The sequence below is a fragment of the Rutilus rutilus genome, assembly GCF_951802725.1.
Source record: "Rutilus rutilus genome assembly, chromosome: 20".
NCBI classification, from domain to species: domain Eukaryota; kingdom Metazoa; phylum Chordata; class Actinopteri; order Cypriniformes; family Leuciscidae; genus Rutilus; species Rutilus rutilus.
In genome coordinates this window covers 907,501-926,876 of record NC_140225.1, presented here as the reverse complement: position 1 = coordinate 926,876, position 19,376 = coordinate 907,501, and the positions used below count along the sequence as shown (strand labels likewise).

Genomic DNA, 19,376 nt, shown 5'->3' with positions numbered 1-19,376 from the left:
TGTTCACATCGGACACTATTAACAAGAAACCGTTCAGAAACATTCGGGCTCAAATGAGTGAAACCAAGGAAACAGTTTCAGCTTTTCTGCAGTGTAATGTGTAATGAACTACTTTTTAAAAAGGAGTTTGTAGTTGTATAGCTTCTTCCCAACACTGTTTCAGTGTTTATCTGTTACTTTAACAGTGTCGTGCACGAGCCGCATTTAATGCTGGGTGAACGCCATTTACACTCAACGTCTGAACGCCAGTATTCAGAAGACAACGTTAATTCATTCAGCCAGAGAACACAAACAATGCTTTTCTTACTTAATATTTTTGTCTTGTTTCCAGTCCAAATATTAAAAAAATCTTAAATCAAGATGCATTTACTACAGTAGTAAAACGCCATAAGATATTAAGTCTTGTTTTCTGGGGAAATAAATAAAAAACCCTTTCTCACCCCATTGGCAGATCACTTTGCTTGTTTTTAGCAAAAACTCACTTCATTTTTATTTATTTCACCAGAAAACAAGACATAATATCTTATGGCGTTTTACTAATTTAGTAAATGGATCTTTATTTATTTTAAGATATTTGGACTGGAAACAAGACAAAAATACTAAGTATGAAAAGCATTGTTTGCAGTGTTCGCACTCACATTGGACAAACTTTGTTCTCAGGAATGGGAATGTGGGCGAGCGATCTCCGTTCTCCGGGATGCTCCTGTGTTTTCTCTGGGATGGATCCGTCTTTCGGGATTCGTGAGGCGATGGTGGACATCTCTCCCGTGTGGCTCTCGTTGGTCATGCCTTGGCGTTCGCTGGTCTGGTTGATGTTTCCCTCGATGATCGTGACGTCTCTGCATCTCAAGAGCTGAACCAGACACTTCCTGAACTGAGGAAACACAGGGAGAGTTATGGATTATCCTGCAGGGATCTTTGTTTAACGTCACCATGAAAACAAAATGGGCAATTCTTGTTTTTAATGGAATATTGCACTGTTTATTCTAAATGATTCATCGGCGCACATCATTATTGTTTTAATAATCGTGATTTAGAAAAACTTCCCCTCCCTCTTGCAGCAACTCTCACACACACACACACACACACACACACACACACACACACACACACACACACACACACACACACACACACACACACACACACTCACACACACTCTCACACACACTGTCACCATGAAAACAAAATGGACAATTATTATTTATGGAATATTGTAGGATTTATTCTAAATGATTTATCGGTGCACATTATTATTATTTTTATAATCTTGAATCAGAATAATTTCCTTTTTTTTTGTCTTTTTTTTATTCAATGGCATGAGAATTATCACATTAACATTAGCTGCCAGGAAATTAAAGAAAAATAAATAAATAAATAAATAAATAACAACAATAGAAATAAAAAATAGGAGAATAACATCAAATCCAGTGCTTTCTAAGCATTACAAGTTTTCAGTGCTTTTTTTGTTTGTTCCAAAAATTTACATATAATTTAAAAGTCATTTTTAAAATGTGAAAAATGTGTTTTGCATTGAGCCCACTTCTTTTTATGTATATGGTATTTTCCTAACAAAATAAATACCTGTATAACATGTTGTTCTTTACATTCCAAATTGTCATTGAGTATAAAAAAGCACATCAAATACACACATTTCTATCATACAGTTCAGTTTTCTATTAATAAAGGTTTCAAAATCTAGTAGATACAGTGAAAAAACAAATGCAAAATAGTTTCTTTTTCTAGTGCACAAAAAAAAGGTAAATTAAATATTAAGCTTAAATCTTTCCAAAGCATGCTTATCAGGATAAACTCTGTGAAGTATTTTGTAAGACACTTCCTTCATTTTGTTATTAACACAAAACTAATTTGGCAATTTCCATGCTTTGACCCAAGAAATATTACCAAATAAAGAAGACCAACAGAATCTTGCTGACGCAGAACAGAGAGCTTTTCTTATATCCTTATTGCTACATTTTTGTTTTAAAACATTAATTCAGAAATCAATATTTTCATTGATAATGTTAGAGTTCTTCAAGAGTAACATCGCACTCTTCAGTCGCGTCAAGAACAATAGCAAACTCTCTTGGTTTAACTGGTAATTGAAATTTTTGTAGAAATTCAGTATATGATAACAAGCATCCATGGGAATTAACCAACTGTAATATAATCCCTTCATTGAACCAAGTATGATAGAATAGAGATTTGTTTAGAATAAGTTCCTCTTGCAGCATCTCTTCTCTTCTCTGATGATGTGGGCGGGGCAACCTGTCACTCACATGAGATCAGCCAATAGCAAACCACAACCATCCAGTCAATTCCTCACAGACACAATCAAGCCCCGCCCACATTTGTTCTTGTTCCTGAAGCGTTTCAGTCGGATATACGACACAATAGAGGAGAAAAAACTAGTGAAACTGCCAACTTTAAAGCGGTGGTATAATGCGCTTTTCAAAAGATGTAAAATAAGTCTCTGATGTCCCCAGAGTGTGTGTGTGAAGTTTTAGCTCTAAATACCCCACAGATATTTTTATATAGCATGTTAAAATCGTCACTTTTTGAGGGTGAGCAAAAACACATTGTTTTTGTGTGTGTCCCTTTAAATGCAAATGAGCTGCTGCTCCCGGCACAGGGGGCAGAGATACAACAGCTTGTGTCCTTTTACCTCACACACACACACACACATGCACTGACCATTTAAAAAACTTTTAGCCTTTTATGTTCAAACCGGAGTCAGACAATGATGAAGAGACTCTAGAAGAAGAGACAACATGTAGAAGCAACAGGACATTTCTGAATGGTTAGTTGATGAATTTATGTGTTTATGTGTAGTTATCTTCTAGTCATTGATTAGCATATTCTGTCTTGATAATCTATAAATCGTGTTCAGGGGGCGGGGTTTATGTAAATTCTAGGGTTGGTGATGTCACTAACCCGTGAAGAAGCTCATTGTAGTTCCTACCAGCCGTTTGTTGTAGTCCTTAAAAAACTATTTCTTTAAAAGTAAATATCTCCCTTTGCTTTGAACTTTGAGCGTTGTAACTTTGCAGATGTTGTTTATGCTCAAACAGCAACATTACACACTAACTAAAGTTAGAAAAGTCAAATCATAATCAACCACCCCTTTAAACATTTTAACTTATATCTGAGCTAGAAAACATTCTTGAAATTAATTTGACCTGCACTGAAAATCACCACAACTCAAGATTAGCGTACAAGATTAAGTAATTTCCTTAAGGAAATGTGTTTTTGTTCCAAAAGTGTATTACAACCAATTGTAAGGGAAGACACTTCAGGTGAATAGGGTAACATTTTAACTAATAGATCAATTGACCGTTCAACGTGATTACGTAATGTGTGTCTCATCACAGCTAGTGCACGACCAGCATTAGTGATTAAAAAGTATATAAATGTTTATTATTGTTATAAAATGTCCGCTGGTTTGTCTAGATAAGACTCTTATTCCTCGGCTGGATCGTGTCGAGACTCTGAAGCTGCACTGAAACTCACATTTGGACCCCATTGAAGTCTCTATATGGAGAAAAACCCTGGAATGTTTTCCTCAAAAACCTTAATTTCTTTTTCGACTGAAGAAAGACAGACATGAACATCTCGGATGACGTGTGGGAGAGTAAATGATCAGGCAATTTTAATTCTGAAGTGAACTACTCCTTTAAATAAACAACCAAATACATGGGCTCCGTCTAGTGAAGTTCAGCTGATTTACTAATGCAGTCACACACTAAACGAGCAGTGAGATCGAGCGCTTTGCATCTGACGGCTGAAAATGTGCAACATGCGCTACAATTAGTCAATCACGATGAGGTCATCAGTGCAGTAATCATTAATTGTTTCCACATTAGCCTGCGGCTCACATCGCCCTTCTCATTCTTCATTAGTTCCTATCATTAAACCACTGAGTCCGATTGACACTAATTAGTGTGTGACCTAAAGTCACTTTGTGTCTCTTCAGTTCTGAGAATGAAGCTTCAGTTTTTCTGGTTAGATGGGGAGTTTCAGCCACACATCTTGGCTGCAGTTTTATCGTGCAATTCACTAAAAAATGACTCTGCAAAAAATGTATTTTCTTCCTCAGTATTTTTGCCTTGTTTTTCAACACAACAGTGTATCTAAAGATACATTTATCTTTAAATAAAAGGTTCAGCTACCAAATCGGACATCAGGAGACTACAACGGACAGTCCGGACTGCAGAGAGGATTATTGGTGCCCCCCTGCCAACCCTCCAGGACCTGTACTCTTCCAGAGTGAGGAAGAGAGCAGGTAAAATCATCACAGACTCCACTCACCCTGGACACCCCCTGTTTGAACTGTTACCGTCAGGACGGCGACACAGATCACTGGCCACAAGAACTTCCAGGCACAGGAACAGTTTCTTTCCACAGGCCATTTCCCTTCTGAACACTTAACATGCCCCCCCCAAAGCATATGCCTGTAAGTGCAATACTCCCACTGTCTAGTGCAATAAACTCAGGTGATATTTATATCTATATTATTCATACTACTCAAAATACTGTAAATATGTTTATAATCTGTAACATGCGCTAGACTCCCACTGTCTAGTGTAATATTCTCTAATTCAGGTGATATTTATATTATTCATACTACTCAAAATACTGTAAATATGTTCATAATCTGTAAATGTTTATTCAGACTAAACCCAACTGTGACCCTACTTTTTTACTTTTATACTATTTTTATTTATTTTTTATATATTTTCATTCTTAGAATTTGTATTACTATGTTCTTGTTGTATTTGTATTTGTATATGTGCACTGGAAGCTTCAGTACCAAGAAAAATTCCTTGTGGGTGCAAGCACACTTGGCAATAAAGCTCTTTCTGATTCTGATTCTGATTCTGATTCTGATTCTGATTTATTAGAGAAGCAAATGACAAAGACGTATCAGAATTACGTGAGTTTTTGCTACAAGAAGAAATATCTGCAAATAGTGTAAGAAAAAAAAGAAAAAAAATGAACTCTACAGCAGATATTGTTTCTTGTTTTAACCATAAACTTGGTTAATTTTGATATATATATTTTCAGAAAAGAAGACTTAATATATTAACTCGCTTCTCAATGAAATGCATCTTGATGTAAGAATGTTTAGATATTTGTTTGTGAAACCAAGACAAAAATCACTGAGGAAGACAGTGAGCATTTTATAACATTTGTAGACTCTGTCAGTTACTAATTACTTTTGGGCATTACTAATATTTAGGGGTGTCACAATATATCGCAATACAAAAATGCAACAATATGTATCGTGGAAAGTTCACCCAAAAGAAAAATTATTTTCTTGAAGTTTTTAGAGTTTTAGTGTGGGTCCTGATGATGCCAAAAGTGGCCTATATTGTTTTAAATACATCTAGTCAGTGACAGAGTGAAAGAATATTCATATGAAATAATTCTGTGTTTTCAGTTTCAGAATCATGAATATTGTTATTCTGTCTCTATTGTCCTGTGATGTGGGTTATTAACATCCAAGCTCAAGCCTATTTACACCCCAGTGTAATACCAAATTTAGCATTTTAATTAACAGAACATTTTATGCTAAATATAATATTACTAAATATCTTCATGCATCATGATCTTTCCTTAATATCCTAATGATTTTCGGCATAAAGGCAAAAGCAATAATTTTGACCCATTCAATGTATTAATAATAATAATAATAATACATTTTATTTGTAATGCGCTTTTTTAAACCCAAAGCGCTACAGTAAAATAAACAAAAACAGCAAGGGCAATACAATTAAAAAACAGCCTTAAATAAATGTGTCTTGATCAACTTTTTAAAGTGTCCCAACGTTGGTGCATTTCTGATGGTAAGAGAAAGTCCATAGCTTGGGGGCTTTATATGAAAAGGCTCTTTGCCCCGCAGTCTTGAGCTTACATGAAGGCTGATGTAGCAAAAGAGAGTTAGCAGAACGGAGAGAACGTGATGGAGAATAGGGGCTAATGAGATCACACAGATACTCTGGTGCAGTCCCATATAGTGCCTTGTATGTTAAAATAAGAATTTTAAAATCAATTCTCTCATTTATGGGAAGCCAGTGCAACTGTGAAAGCACCGGTGTCATGTGTTCACGAGGAGAAGTACGAGTGAGCACACGTTATGAATATACTGTAGCCTGCTCAGAGATTTAGCTGGAAGGCCAGAGAACAAGGCATTACAGTAATCTAACCTAGTTGTAATGAAGGCATGTATAAGCCTTTCTGTGTCAGCAAAGAGAGAAAAGGTCTGAGTCGAGCAACGTTTCTCAGATGGTAAAAAGCAGTTTTAGAGATGTGTTTTATATGTGCATCAAATGTTAACTGAGGATCAAAAATGACACCAAGATCCGCACCTGTCCTGTGAAGTGGGAATTACCGTGCCGTAGTCAACAATCAAACTAATCTGCTTGGCCTTACGAGTAGCCGCCGCTGTACCAATCTGCATCAGTTCAGTTTTAGAGCCATTCCGCTTCAGTTATTCTGCATCCATACACTGATCTCTGCTAGACAACTACGCAAAGCTATTAATGAGCAATGGACATCAGGACTAGTGGTGATGTAAATCTGCGTATCATCCGTGTAGCAATGATATCCAAGACCATATTTCCTGATGATCTGCCCAAGTGGAAGCATGTAAATGTTAAATAAAATTGGACCCAACACTGAACCCTGAGGTACTCCCTGTCGTACAGGCACAGTATCAGAATTGTAATTACCCAAGCTTACAAACTGGGCACGATTCGTTAAATAAGACCGAAACCAACTGAATACTGCTCCGGAAAGACCCAGCCAATTTTCCAGCTGATCTAGCAGAATAGAGTGACATATAGTATCAAAAGCAGCACTAATGCAAAAGCTGGTCTAATAAGACCAAAATACTGCATGCACCAGAAGATCATCTACGACCCTCACTAGAGCTGTCTCAGTGCTATGCCCTTTTCTGAACCCAGATTGAAAAGGTTCAAAAAGACTGTTCAGTGCTAGGTGACGATTGAACTGAATAGCCACAACACGCTCCAGAACTTTAGCTATTGCCACAAATATACCCGTGCGACTCGAGAATCCAGGGTCACATTTATCAGAAAAATCATTAGTTGTGTTGTGTTGTCGTGCACTTATTTCTGCAGGTTTCTGAGGAGCTCTACTCATGTGGAGTGTGGACAGTGTTTGTATGGAGAAAACCAGTGTATAAACTGACAGCTCCAGCTCAGGAAAGATGTGACACGGCCAAACACTGTTTACGTCTATGCTCAATAATTCAGCATCTTCTCCTTTGGAGTGCACCGGTTTGATCCACACTGCAGGTGTTTATTTATTTATTTTTTATTTCAGTAAAATAAGTCAAATGTGTCAGCTCTAGTGAAGCGCTATCATCCCACCATGACAGCTTCAGGATTTTTTTTCTAAATCCATAAACTATGTCCTGTGCACTTCTTCTCATTCAGAATATATGGGAACGCAACCTCAATCCTAAATGGAAACGTCTGGCTTGCGTAAGGACTTATTTCTGTCAGGCGATTCCTTCAAGGTCTTTCAGCTCCAGTAACCTATTTACTCGTAACTGGGACGCAGGAAAGTTTCTTGCTGTGCCTGGAGATCTTCATGCAATATTATGCTTAAGATCAAAATTTAAGTACAAGCATCATCACAAAATCACAGTTTAGCCAAGCAAACTGAAACGGCATCCATCTGGATTTAATGCTCGCTTAAAGTCAAGTCACATCTATTTCTATAGCGCTCTATACAATACGGTAAAACTAAAACTAAAACTATTAAAGACATTTCTGTTCATTTAAATAAAGCTGACATTAAATAAAATATAAATATTAGTCGAAAAACTTCAACTAAATGACGACTAGAAATGTCGACTTGGCAAAAAAACTGAAACTGACTAAAACTGTAATAAAAATAAATTAAACCTAAAGCAACCATTTAAAAAAAAACTAATAAAATGACAAAAGCATATAACGAAATGACTCAAATTTTTACTAACATTAAAACTAAAAATATAAAAATGAAAGCAAATTTAAAATATTACTGGAACTATAATACAACTAAAACAAAAACTAAAATTAGTTAAAAACTATTATGGAGCAAATTCAGTTTCAGTTGATAAAGCCGCTCTACAGAAGACAATAGTGTCATTATTCAGATCAATTCAGTTCGATGTTGATTCAGTTCAGTTCAATAACTCTGTCAGTGTTTTATAGTCAAAGTGATTATTCAGCTCAGCTCAGATTGGTTCTAGTTTTGTTCTCATCTGATGTTGTTAGTGCAGATAAATCAATAATACTAGTACACATTAATTGTCTTTAAAAAGTTTTCTAATCTTGTAATTAGCTGATTTTTTTAACCGTATAATTGTGTCTTCCTGTTTGAATTGCATATTGATTGGAAATGCTTGAGGTCCAAATCCATTTACTGATAGAAACACTGACAATCCACAGAAAATGTTTGTCTAATGTTGATGTAATTTCACCAGAAATCAACATTAAAGTCATTCAAATGAAGATTTACACCGTCTGTCTTTCAGTATTTCAGGATCAAAAGCTTCTCTTATGATCAAAACATCAAGTTTAAATCTTCAGACGTCTGAACTGCTTTATTAAATGATGTATTTATTTATAGAGCTTTGAGAAAGATGAAGGTATTAAAAAAGCTTTAAAAAAGCTTTTACTTGTCATTTATTGATGATCCATTTATTATTTATGATGAAGCTGACAACTAACTACACCAGTCAAAGGGTGAGTTTGTGTAACGCTGTCACTCTGGTGTGCTAATAATACATGATGATGAAGATGGATGAAGATGCACATGACTGCATATTCAGAAGTGTTCCCAAAACCTCTGGAAAATGTGTGGATAAAACTATAAAACTAAAACTGATAATCAGAAGTTGCAGGTTTGAATCCCGTAAGAAACAACCGTCTCCTTCAAGCTCAGGATGATCTGGGGTTCATTTATGACAACGGTTTCAATCTCCTTTAAATTGAATAACTAACAAACCGTAATTCTCTTTAGTTTCAGCGGCACTTTTTATTGCTGGTCATTCAAGCCCAGACCATTAACACTGTAAAGACTGACATGTGAAATAATAGGAAAATCTCATTTTGAACAGTTTATTGAACCTTCAGAAAAGATATGAAAAAATCATTATTGATAAATCAGGCTCATATAGTCTGATATAGTGAGAATATGGAGGGGGAAAAAATCTAAATTTTATTCAAAGACTCAAACTGAGCAAAGATACGCTGAGATGCTGATATTCACATGCACAAAAGATGAAATTATAATGCTAGTAATGTAAATAACTGAGATCTTTACAACAGTATAGTAAATACTTACATAAAATGATATAAATATCAATATTATCTGCCAATGACATGTCTTAGTAAGATGGGCAATGATGAATCACGATTAATCGTATCCAAAATATATACACATGCACGTATATATTTAAGAAAAAGTGTAATCTATATATATATACAGTATATACATGCAAATATTTCTTAAATATATACATGCATATGTGTGTATTTATTTATACAAAATAATTATACACAGTACACACACATATATTATGTAAACACAAACTTTTATTTTGGATGCGATTAATCGCGATTAATCGTTGCCCAGCACCAATTTAAATGCATAGTTTCATGATCAAAGCTCTGTAGTTTACAAATACTGCAATGCAATTCTACCAATCTTGAATCTTCCATTTCTTTCGAAGTTGCTTGAGAAAGTGGTCGCTGCTCAACTTCAAACGTATTTATCACACAACCTCTATGAATGTTTCGCACTCTCGACAACACTGAGAGACCTTCTTATGATCTCCTTATAGCCATTGACTCAGGCTCTATCTGCATTTTAATCAGTTAGACCTTTCCTCTGCATTTGACACAATCTCTCACCGCATTCTCATCTCATGACTCTCTGCTCTTGGTTTCTCTAAGTCCACTACTGTCTCACACGGTGTTCCCCAGGGTTCGGTACTTGGACCTCTTCTCTTCATCATCTACATGCTTCCTTTAGGTAACATTATCTGTCATCATGGCTTTAACTTCCATTGCTCCTTTCCCCACCAACTCCATATTGGCTTGTTTTGATGATATAAATGGTTGGATGACCAGTCATTTTCTGATACAGATCTATAACAGATCTACACTGCAAAAAATGCTTTTGTTACTTAATATTTTTGTCTCGTTTCCAGTCCAAATATCATTTTATTTTATTTTAGATAAGTAAAATGACATAAGAAATAATATCTTCTTTTCCGAATCAAAATCAAAACAAAAATAGTTTCTGTTTGAATTAAGATTATTTTTCTGACCCCACTGGCAGATAATTTTGCTTGTTTTAAGTAAAAACTCACTTAATTTGTATTTATTTCCCCAGAAAACAAGACATAATATCTTATGGCATTTTGCTCATCTAGTATATGCATCTTGATTTAAGAATTGTTAGATATTTGGACTGGAAACAAGACAAAGATTTTAATTAAGAAAAGCATTTTTTTGCAGTGAGGCCCTTTGGATCAAGTGCATGAATGTAAAGTCACCTGTTTGTTCATGAACACATAGATGACAGGGTTGTAGACGGCTGCTGTTTTGGAGAAGAACGCGGGAGCGGCTGCCAGTCGAGGGTCCAGGTGAATGCTGGGATGAGCCGTGACCACGATGGAGAACGCAGCGTATGGAGTCCAGGCCACCATGAAGGCCACGATCATCACGACCACCATACGGGTCACCTGACGCTCAGGTTTCCTCGCATTACCCAGCCTGCCGTGGGTGTTGGACACCTGCAAACACACACGCAATGTCTGTTGACAAAATAATCGGTGGCGTGGCTATATTTGATGATGTAGAAATATAAGCCAGGTCAAGTCACCTTTATTTCTACAGCGCTTTGTTCAATACAGATTGTTTCAAAAGCAGTGAAAATGACAGAATCAATGATACAAACTTTATCAAACATGAGACGATTTCTGCTGTAAAGCAACTCTACAGAAAACCACAGTGTCATTTTTTAGCTCAATTCAATAACAGTTTCGATGCTGCAAAATTCATTCACTTTGAAAAGTCAAGATGATAAGACAATAGTGTCATTATTCGGCTCAATTTTGTTCAAGTTTTTGTTCTCATCCAATCGTGTCAGTCCAGTTGAATCAATAATATTACTGAGAATGATATATTCAGTGTCTTTTAAAACCAAATATACAAATAACCCAGCTAACAAAAATATATTCTGAGAATGTTTTGCTAACATTGAGTTTTAAAAACATTATATCTGAATGTTTCCTGAAAAGTCAGAATGCTCCATTGTATCATTCTTCAAACATAATGTTACTTTTGAATGTTCTCAGAACATTCCGAAACAAGTGGTTACATTTAAAAAATGTCCAACTGAAACATTTCAGAAAAAAAACACTCCATGACTGATGTATAAATAATGTTTTTGTTATTTGAACATTTTTAAAGACCAGATAACTTTAAAACTAACGTTCTATTAATGTTAATGGAAGAACGTTTGTTCATAACTTTGAGAGAACCTTGCTAGAATGTTTCCTGTTCTCTGGGAATGTTCTGTAGATAGTATTACTGTCTGGAAATCAGGTTTATCAGGCTTCAGATCAGTTCTAGGGTTTGTGTAAGCACTGTGTCAGTGATCAGGGGTCAGTTTGTTGTAATGATGGTTTGTTGGGATGATTAGGATTCAGTGAATCACACAGATGTTGTGGAGCGACTGACCTTTCTCAGCTTCTTGATCAGTTTGCAGTAACAGACGACGATCACTCCCAGCGGAAGAATGAAGCAGGTGATGAAGAACGTGATGATGAAGGTGTGGTCGTGGAAGTTTCCCGAATACCTGCGGTGGGACAAAATCAGCGAGCAGAGCAAAACATCTGATGAAGAATAAATAAAAAAAGAAGAAGAATAAAAAAAATCTTTTTTATTATATACAGGGTCACATTTAAAACTTTAAATACTGTATATATATATATATATATATATATATATGTATATAATGTAGTGTTTAACTTTTGTCTTAGGAACAGATTTGAGGTGATTTTGTGTGTTTTCGCCCCAATGTGCTGCAAATCTTTATGGAAAGTGTTATTTATGGATAAATGTTTCCACCACGGATTAAAAAAATAAAAATGCAATTGTGACCTTTTTTCCTCACAATCCACAATTTTCGCAATTGCGAGAAAAAGTCACAATCGAGAGTTTATATCTCACAATTCTGACTTTATTTCTCAAAATTCTGAGATATAACCTTGCAATTGCAAGTTGTAAAGTCTGAAATGCAAGATGATGATTTAAACACATTTCTCACATTAAGTGACTCGTGCACATTTGTTACGAACATAAATAACTATTGAAGCTTGTTTCTGTCACAAAATAACTTGTATGGCAATGCATCCCATGGTGAATATGAAAGTCTCAGTCTAATCCAAAGCAAAATGCAGAATGTCTGAGTATAAAAAGAAAAGGGATCAAAATAACTCAGAGCCAGTAGCAGGAGGGATGAAGAAAAACTGCTGATTACACAATAAAACTGCAGGTCATTTACCCACCGTTCCCAAAACACCAGCGCTGGTTACTATTTATAATGTCTCTGAAAGGATTTTGTGTCTGATGCTTGTATTTTTGACCATGGCTAAAACTCTGGATATTTCTTTTTTTCATATAGCCTATTTTTTAGTCACGGGATTGTCAGACTGATAAAGCACATGATGATGAGTGAAGACAGAAATGACAACGGTAAAGTGGAGTATGAATAAGAAAACCTGGTGAGTATTTCATATATGGCCAAAAAATGAATTAAAATAAATGAGCATGTCAGAAAAATGCCGACATGCTTGGATAAAAGGACTAATTAGTAGAGAAGAGACAATAAATCTGATGGTTAATTATCCTGCTGGTTTAGGCTTTAATGGATGAAGCTTGTCAAACTTTCACCCAAGAGTGCTTTTCCTCTTCATTTAACTCATGCTATATTGTGGCGTCCCTTGTTTGAAAATGAAAAGTTTTTAGACAATTTTATAAGATGTGGGTATGAAGAACCCTCAGAGATTGAATCTGAAACAAGCATGAAAGTTCTTTAAAGACATTCTGCACACACACACTGATAATAACGACCTTATAAAGGCTCGTCCACACGATAGACAGTGACGATGTGACTGAAATCACAACCAGTTTACGAACTTTCTGCATAAAAGCTGTTGGTGAAAGTAGCAAATATTGACGATTGATGAAGACACTTACGACAAACACTTTGTTCTGCAATACATTACAACAGTGTTCCATTTGTCCATTTATTAATCTTGCTGAATTTTAATTTCAACATTTGCTTTTACCAACAGTTTCATGAAAACAACTAAATCCATTCATAAATAAAATAACCAATGAACAGAATAAGAACAATAAACGAAGATAAAGACTAGAGACTGCGGATTTTATCACTCAAACCAGTTTCTGCTGATGCTTTTGATTCTTTAAGAGGGAAAAGTTGCTCATAACTGCTGGTCTAGGATCAGTTTCTCCGTAATAATCAATTGAGATTTTAAAATAAATCTTGTTTTTCATGCTTGACCAGCGGCCATAAACACGCCACGTGTTATTAAGTGCACCATTAACATTAAATGCACTGTAAAAATAAGTGTAATTTTAACTGTAAAATATTGTAAAAACGCAAGTTCCCGTTTCCGAACAGTAAGTTCCCATTTCATGTCATTTTTACAGTAAAATACTGTTCAATGCACAGTTTTTAGAAGTAAAATGGCAAATCAAATTATATTATTATTAGTGTTATCATGACCTCCACGTAAATTCAGTGTTTTGAACATGGTTTCACATCATTTTCAAACGCAATTCTTGTTTAAGGCATAATGTGTGCATGTACATTTTATTTCAAAATGTATTGGTAGCACTTAACAATAAGAACTCATTTGCTAACATTAGTTAACAATTAGCTAACATGAACAATGAGCAATATGTGTTTTACAGCATTTTTTTTTTTTTTTCAATCTTTGTTAATGTTAATGAGAATACTATTTATTGTTCATGTTAGTTCACAGTGCATTAAGTAGGGATGCACCAATATGAACATTTTGGCTGATACCGATAATTCTTTATATTTGAATGCCAATAACCGATATATTGTCCGATAAATCAAAATCCAAATTTTTATATAATTTTTTAGAGCCTGATTTCAAAAACAAAAGTCTCATCATGTCCCAATCACACAATTATAATAATTGTCTGATTATAATGTTATGTAGCCGATATGACAGACTTGCGCTGCACATGTTGATTCAAAACATATTTCAAGCAATTGAAAACCATCATGTTGAACAGTGCATCTGAAGCATATCAGCTGAAGGAAATAATCTATTATTTATCAGCTTTAAATTTCTAATTTTATTATCGGTTAACGATAAGAATAAAAATAACCATTTGATAAGCCAATACCGAAATGGTGGCCTATATATCGTGCATCAGCATTAAGTAATATTTACAGATGCAATGTTTGATTTTAAATATGTTTGTAAGTAAATTTTTGTCTGTAAGTTCATGTTTACTAATGTAGTTATTGTAGAACCCTATTGTATCAGCATTTTTAGCTGTTTTATGTGCGCGCTAATCCCCTTCACTAGTTCATGCAGTCCCGCAGTGTGATACATGATGTTGTGGTTCCTCACCAGTTGGGTTCGCAGGTGGTGCCGATCTTGCTGACGGTGTAACTGCTCCAGCCCAGGACCGGTGGGATGGTCCAGATGAAGGAGAAGGTCCAAACGAACAGCAGACCCAGAGCCGCGTGTTTGCCCCGCAGACGAATGTTCCCCAGGGGTCGACAGATCACGAAGAAGCGCTCGAACGCCAGGACGGCCAGAGACCACAGGGCCACGATACCTGGAGGATCAGTCAGACTGATGAACACCAGACTGAGAACATGCTCTTCAGAAACACTTACATTCTCTCCCGCAGACAGCAACATCGTGTCGGCCCAGGGGTCTCATTTAGAAAACAACCCGTTCACACTAAATGCGTCTCTATAGCACGCATTGTGTTTATCGTGCAATTTATACGCGAAAATTAGTTTTTACATGCATATGATAGGTATTTAGAAGTGTTGTGGGGGGCGTGTGTATTACACGCAATAAAGTGCGTATCATATGCACTCGAAAACTGCGTATTATATGCACATAAAACTAATTTTCGCGTATAAATTGCACGATAAACACAATGCATGCTATAGAGACGCATTTTCATGAGATCAGACTGATAAGACTGTGTGTAGGATCCTTACTAAAAGTGTAGCCTACGTGCACCCGAAAGCGAAAAATGTCGTAGGCCTACGCCAAAAAATCTTAAGACTTATAAAAGCGTGCGAACGCCAGAACCTCCGCAAATTCCCTTTATAATCCCAGTCAGAGGAAGATTGTGTTCACATGCATCTCCTCCCCGAAATAACCATATATGAGCTTTCAACGCCTCGTTTTACTATGCATATCCTAATCTGCATGTCATTTGCATATGCATATTCATCCACGTGATTCCATGTTTAACGGTAATATTTTACGTTCCAATATTTCACCGTCATATTTTTAATATTAGGAAAATATGAGATACGGATGTGCGTCACATTAGGCTATCTTTCTAAAAATAATTTAGTAGCCGATCCTTGCCTTGTTTTTGAAAAACGAAATCAAATAGTAGGCCTATAAAATAGGCCTACATTTCAGAGAAAGTTTTTCTCAATCTTTTCTACTTATATTTTTAATGGAAACAGATAGGCCTTATTGTGCATTATTGATCATTATTTGCGTGTAAATATTTCCTCAGTCCAGGAGTTCTGCTGTTATCATGCGCTACGCAAACATTAAAACACAGCATGCCGCAGGAAAAGTGTTCAAAACCATCGCATCCACTACACTTTTTTATATTCTAATAAATATAAATATTGTTGTTACTTCTCGATATGATTTGATGTAATTGAATTGCTTAACTCCATTAATGAGAATGGCATATTTAATCTAAATGTGTATATCAGATGTAAAACATAGTTTAAATATTTTTTTTATGTATTTACACTGTTATTGTGAACATGCACTGTATCTATGTTTTGGACTCATAAAGATTTAAAGTGCTTTTCCTTCATCAGTCCCTCAGATCTCCATCGGTGTCGCCAAACTGCTCCGTCTCTAATGTTCGCATGATCAGAGTTTGTGTGCAGGTGCGCTAATCTTCCCGTCAAGTTTGTTTTTATAAATCAGAACTTCTGCGTGTGAAGTGGCGTACGGCTCTATCAGGGACTGTTTTGTGCGACGCAACGGTTATAAATGAGGCCCCAGATCCGGCCCGCATCTGGAATATGTGCATTCAACGCGTACCGGATGTGGGCCGGATCCGGGCCGACACTATGTTGCTGTCCGGGCCGTGAGTTACATGCAAACATGAAGAGATGAACTTGCAGTTTCATAACTGATGAAACATTGACACTGTTATTGAACTAAATTAAATCAACATTGAACAGAATTCATCTGAATAATGACACTATTGTCTTCATTAGAGATGCTTTATAAGCTGAAATTGTTTTTTTTATATAATTGGTAAAATATTGAGACTGTGATTGAACTAGATTAAATCAATACTGAATAGAATTCATCTAAATAATGACACTATTGTCTTCATTAGAGATGCTTTATAAGCTGAAATTGTTTTTTATTTTATAATTGGTAAAACATTGAGACTGTTATTGAACTAAATTAAATCAACATAATTACACTATTGTCTTCATTAGAGCTGCTTTATAAGCTGAAATTGAATTTGTTTTATAATTGGTAAAACATTGAGACTGATATTGAACTAAATTGTATCAACAACAGAATTCATCTAAATAATGACACTTTTTTAGAGCTACAGCTGCAATTAAAGTCGTTTTATAATTCATGCAACAGTTATTTTCCTGCGAAGCGGCTTTGAAACCCTCTGTATAGTATAAAGCTCTATAGAAATAAAGCTGACTTGACAGTGATGCATTAGAGTTCAAAACATTTCTGAAGAAGATGTGTAACTCTTAACTCAAAGTGGACTCTTGCATTGAATTCTAAACACTTAAATTCTCATTCACTGAGTTGATCAACTTGTAAAGATAATCTGACAACCACAGAATGTCTATTTCTTTTATTTATAATTTGTGTTGGGTCATTTATTTATTATACCTATTCATATTTTAAGTGCACACAAAAATGTGTTATCTCAATATCTGAGACAAAATAAAATTAGGAAAAGTGTCAATTCAGAACATTAAATCTGCTTTATGCTAAATAATAACGTGCAATAAAATAAAGTAAGTGATGTTTGTTTTTTTTAACATAAACTCAAACTTCAGTGATTGAGCTTCTTATGACCAGAAGTTAGATAACTGAAAAGCCACGTTTTTGACTGAACTTCCAGATTATTCCAGATAATAATCCACAATAATTGCACTGAAGATACCAAACATCTGCAGACTGACATTATCAAATCATGACATTTATAAAACTTCACAATATTTATTTTCCAGCATCATGTACAAACAACAGCTGCTAAACGAACAGAGAAAACAGAGGGAGCTGTTAACCTCCATGTGTCACTAAAGCCCTTTTACACAACTAACTGTAGAAACTCATTACTGTGTGACTGTTAAAACAGAACATATAGCCATATTGATTAATAAAGAGTAATTACCTCCAAGAAAATCGAATATGCTAAATGAATGATAATGTGATTGTGGGTCTGAGAAGACATGAATGGTAAATACTGACACCTGCAGTTCTGAAACAGATGTGAGAGCAGCTGTTCATCTGGATTATTATTACATGCATTTAATATGCTTTATTATTATATTTCATTATGGTTCTGAGATTGACTACTGTATGTTTAAGCAAAACTAACCTGTTTTTTTCCCATCAGCTTCTTTTATTAATGACCCTCTGGTCTTTTTGACCCTCTGACCCTCTGATCTCTAATTTTGCATAATTGATTTGATCATTATTTTCCTGATTATATTACAGTGAAGCTGTTTTGAAACGCTAAAGAAATAAAGTTGACTTAGTTTCAGCTGTTTTTGATCATATGCACTAGGGCAGGCTGTTTTGACTTTTATTTATTTGCAGAATATGAATTCTTCATATCAACAATTTCAATTTTACTAGTTAAAATGCTAAATCAGGAATGGGATTTCTACTAGGGACAATAGCAATTTTTGATTGATATAAAAATGTAGATTTTTTTACAATTCAGTTGTTGATATCAGACATTTGCACTACTAACCATGTAATTCTTGATATAAAAAAAATGATGATTTTTGCTAAGAATTTGAATGACTAAGAATTGTATTCCTGAAGTAAAATTGCAATTTAAACTACCGGTAGTAAGAAATCAATTATTGATATCAACAATTGAATGGCAGCCTATGGTGGCATTTAACAAGTGACACTAGTAATACTAGCTGAAATTAAATCCTCAAAATCAATATTTCGTATTTCTGCGAGTGATGAATCCATTGCTGATATCAATTAACATTGTTACTAGTGGAAATGTAATTCAATAAAAATTTGGCATTTTAACTATATAGTGAAATGTGATCTGATATCAAGAATTCATATCCTGGGAATGATTAAAAGTCAATACGGCTTGCCATGCATACATGCACTTGATTAATACACTTCATTAATGTAATGCGTTAAATACAGCGATGTCGCTTTAGTTTGAACCCTGCGAAACTGTAGGAAAATACAATAACACAATCAAAACAGAGATAACTTTTACTGTGTTCAATCTTAAACACGTGATTTATTCATAGTTTTTATATCTGGGATTTCTCAAACCCAGACAAAAGTAATAACATTATGCAGGATGTTTGAAGCATATGCATGTTCAAATAAATCTCTCAGACCCCAAAATAAAACCAGAGCAGTCACTTACCAAAATAGGTGACCGCAAAGCCCTCCAAAACACAAGCCCATTTACCCAAGAAGAAATACCCATGATAGTTAGTTAAAAAACTAATAGTCCCTCCAGTCAACGACACGAGGAAGTCCGCCAGAGAGAGGTTAACGATGATATAGTTGAGAGGTTTTCTGAGTTGAGTAAAGCGAAAAGTGACCAGCATGACAGCGAAGTTCTCGGAGAGAGAAGCCGCGGTCACGACGAACATCAGCGTCGCGAGGACTTTATAGTTCCAGGGCGCGATGAACGTTAGAGGACCGGAGAACGGGTCTTCTGCGTGGGACACACCGTTCACTGCCAGCGGGAACGACTCCATCTCGCTAAACGAGTCTAAACACACCTACATCTGGAGAAAATCAC

The 19,376-nt window shown here is 35.4% G+C and overlaps 1 protein-coding gene across 1 annotated transcript in view; it reads right to left on the bottom strand.

Annotated features, from left to right (window-relative positions):
• Nucleotides 1-560: 560 nt before the first annotated feature.
• valopa (vertebrate ancient long opsin a) overlaps nt 561-19,376 on the bottom strand; it is a 19,089-nt gene continuing 273 nt past the window's right edge. Inside the window, exons 1-5 of the mRNA XM_084392319.1 lie at nt 18,993-19,376; nt 14,723-14,933; nt 11,766-11,883; nt 10,577-10,816; nt 561-874 (exon numbers count right to left, since the gene is read on the bottom strand). The exon at nt 18,993-19,376 is cut by the window's right edge and continues 273 nt beyond it. Of these exons, the coding sequence (XP_084248445.1) occupies nt 635-874; nt 10,577-10,816; nt 11,766-11,883; nt 14,723-14,933; nt 18,993-19,332 (1,149 nt within the window). The 5' untranslated portion in view covers nt 19,333-19,376 and the 3' untranslated portion in view covers nt 561-634. The remainder of the gene's footprint in view (nt 875-10,576; nt 10,817-11,765; nt 11,884-14,722; nt 14,934-18,992) is intronic.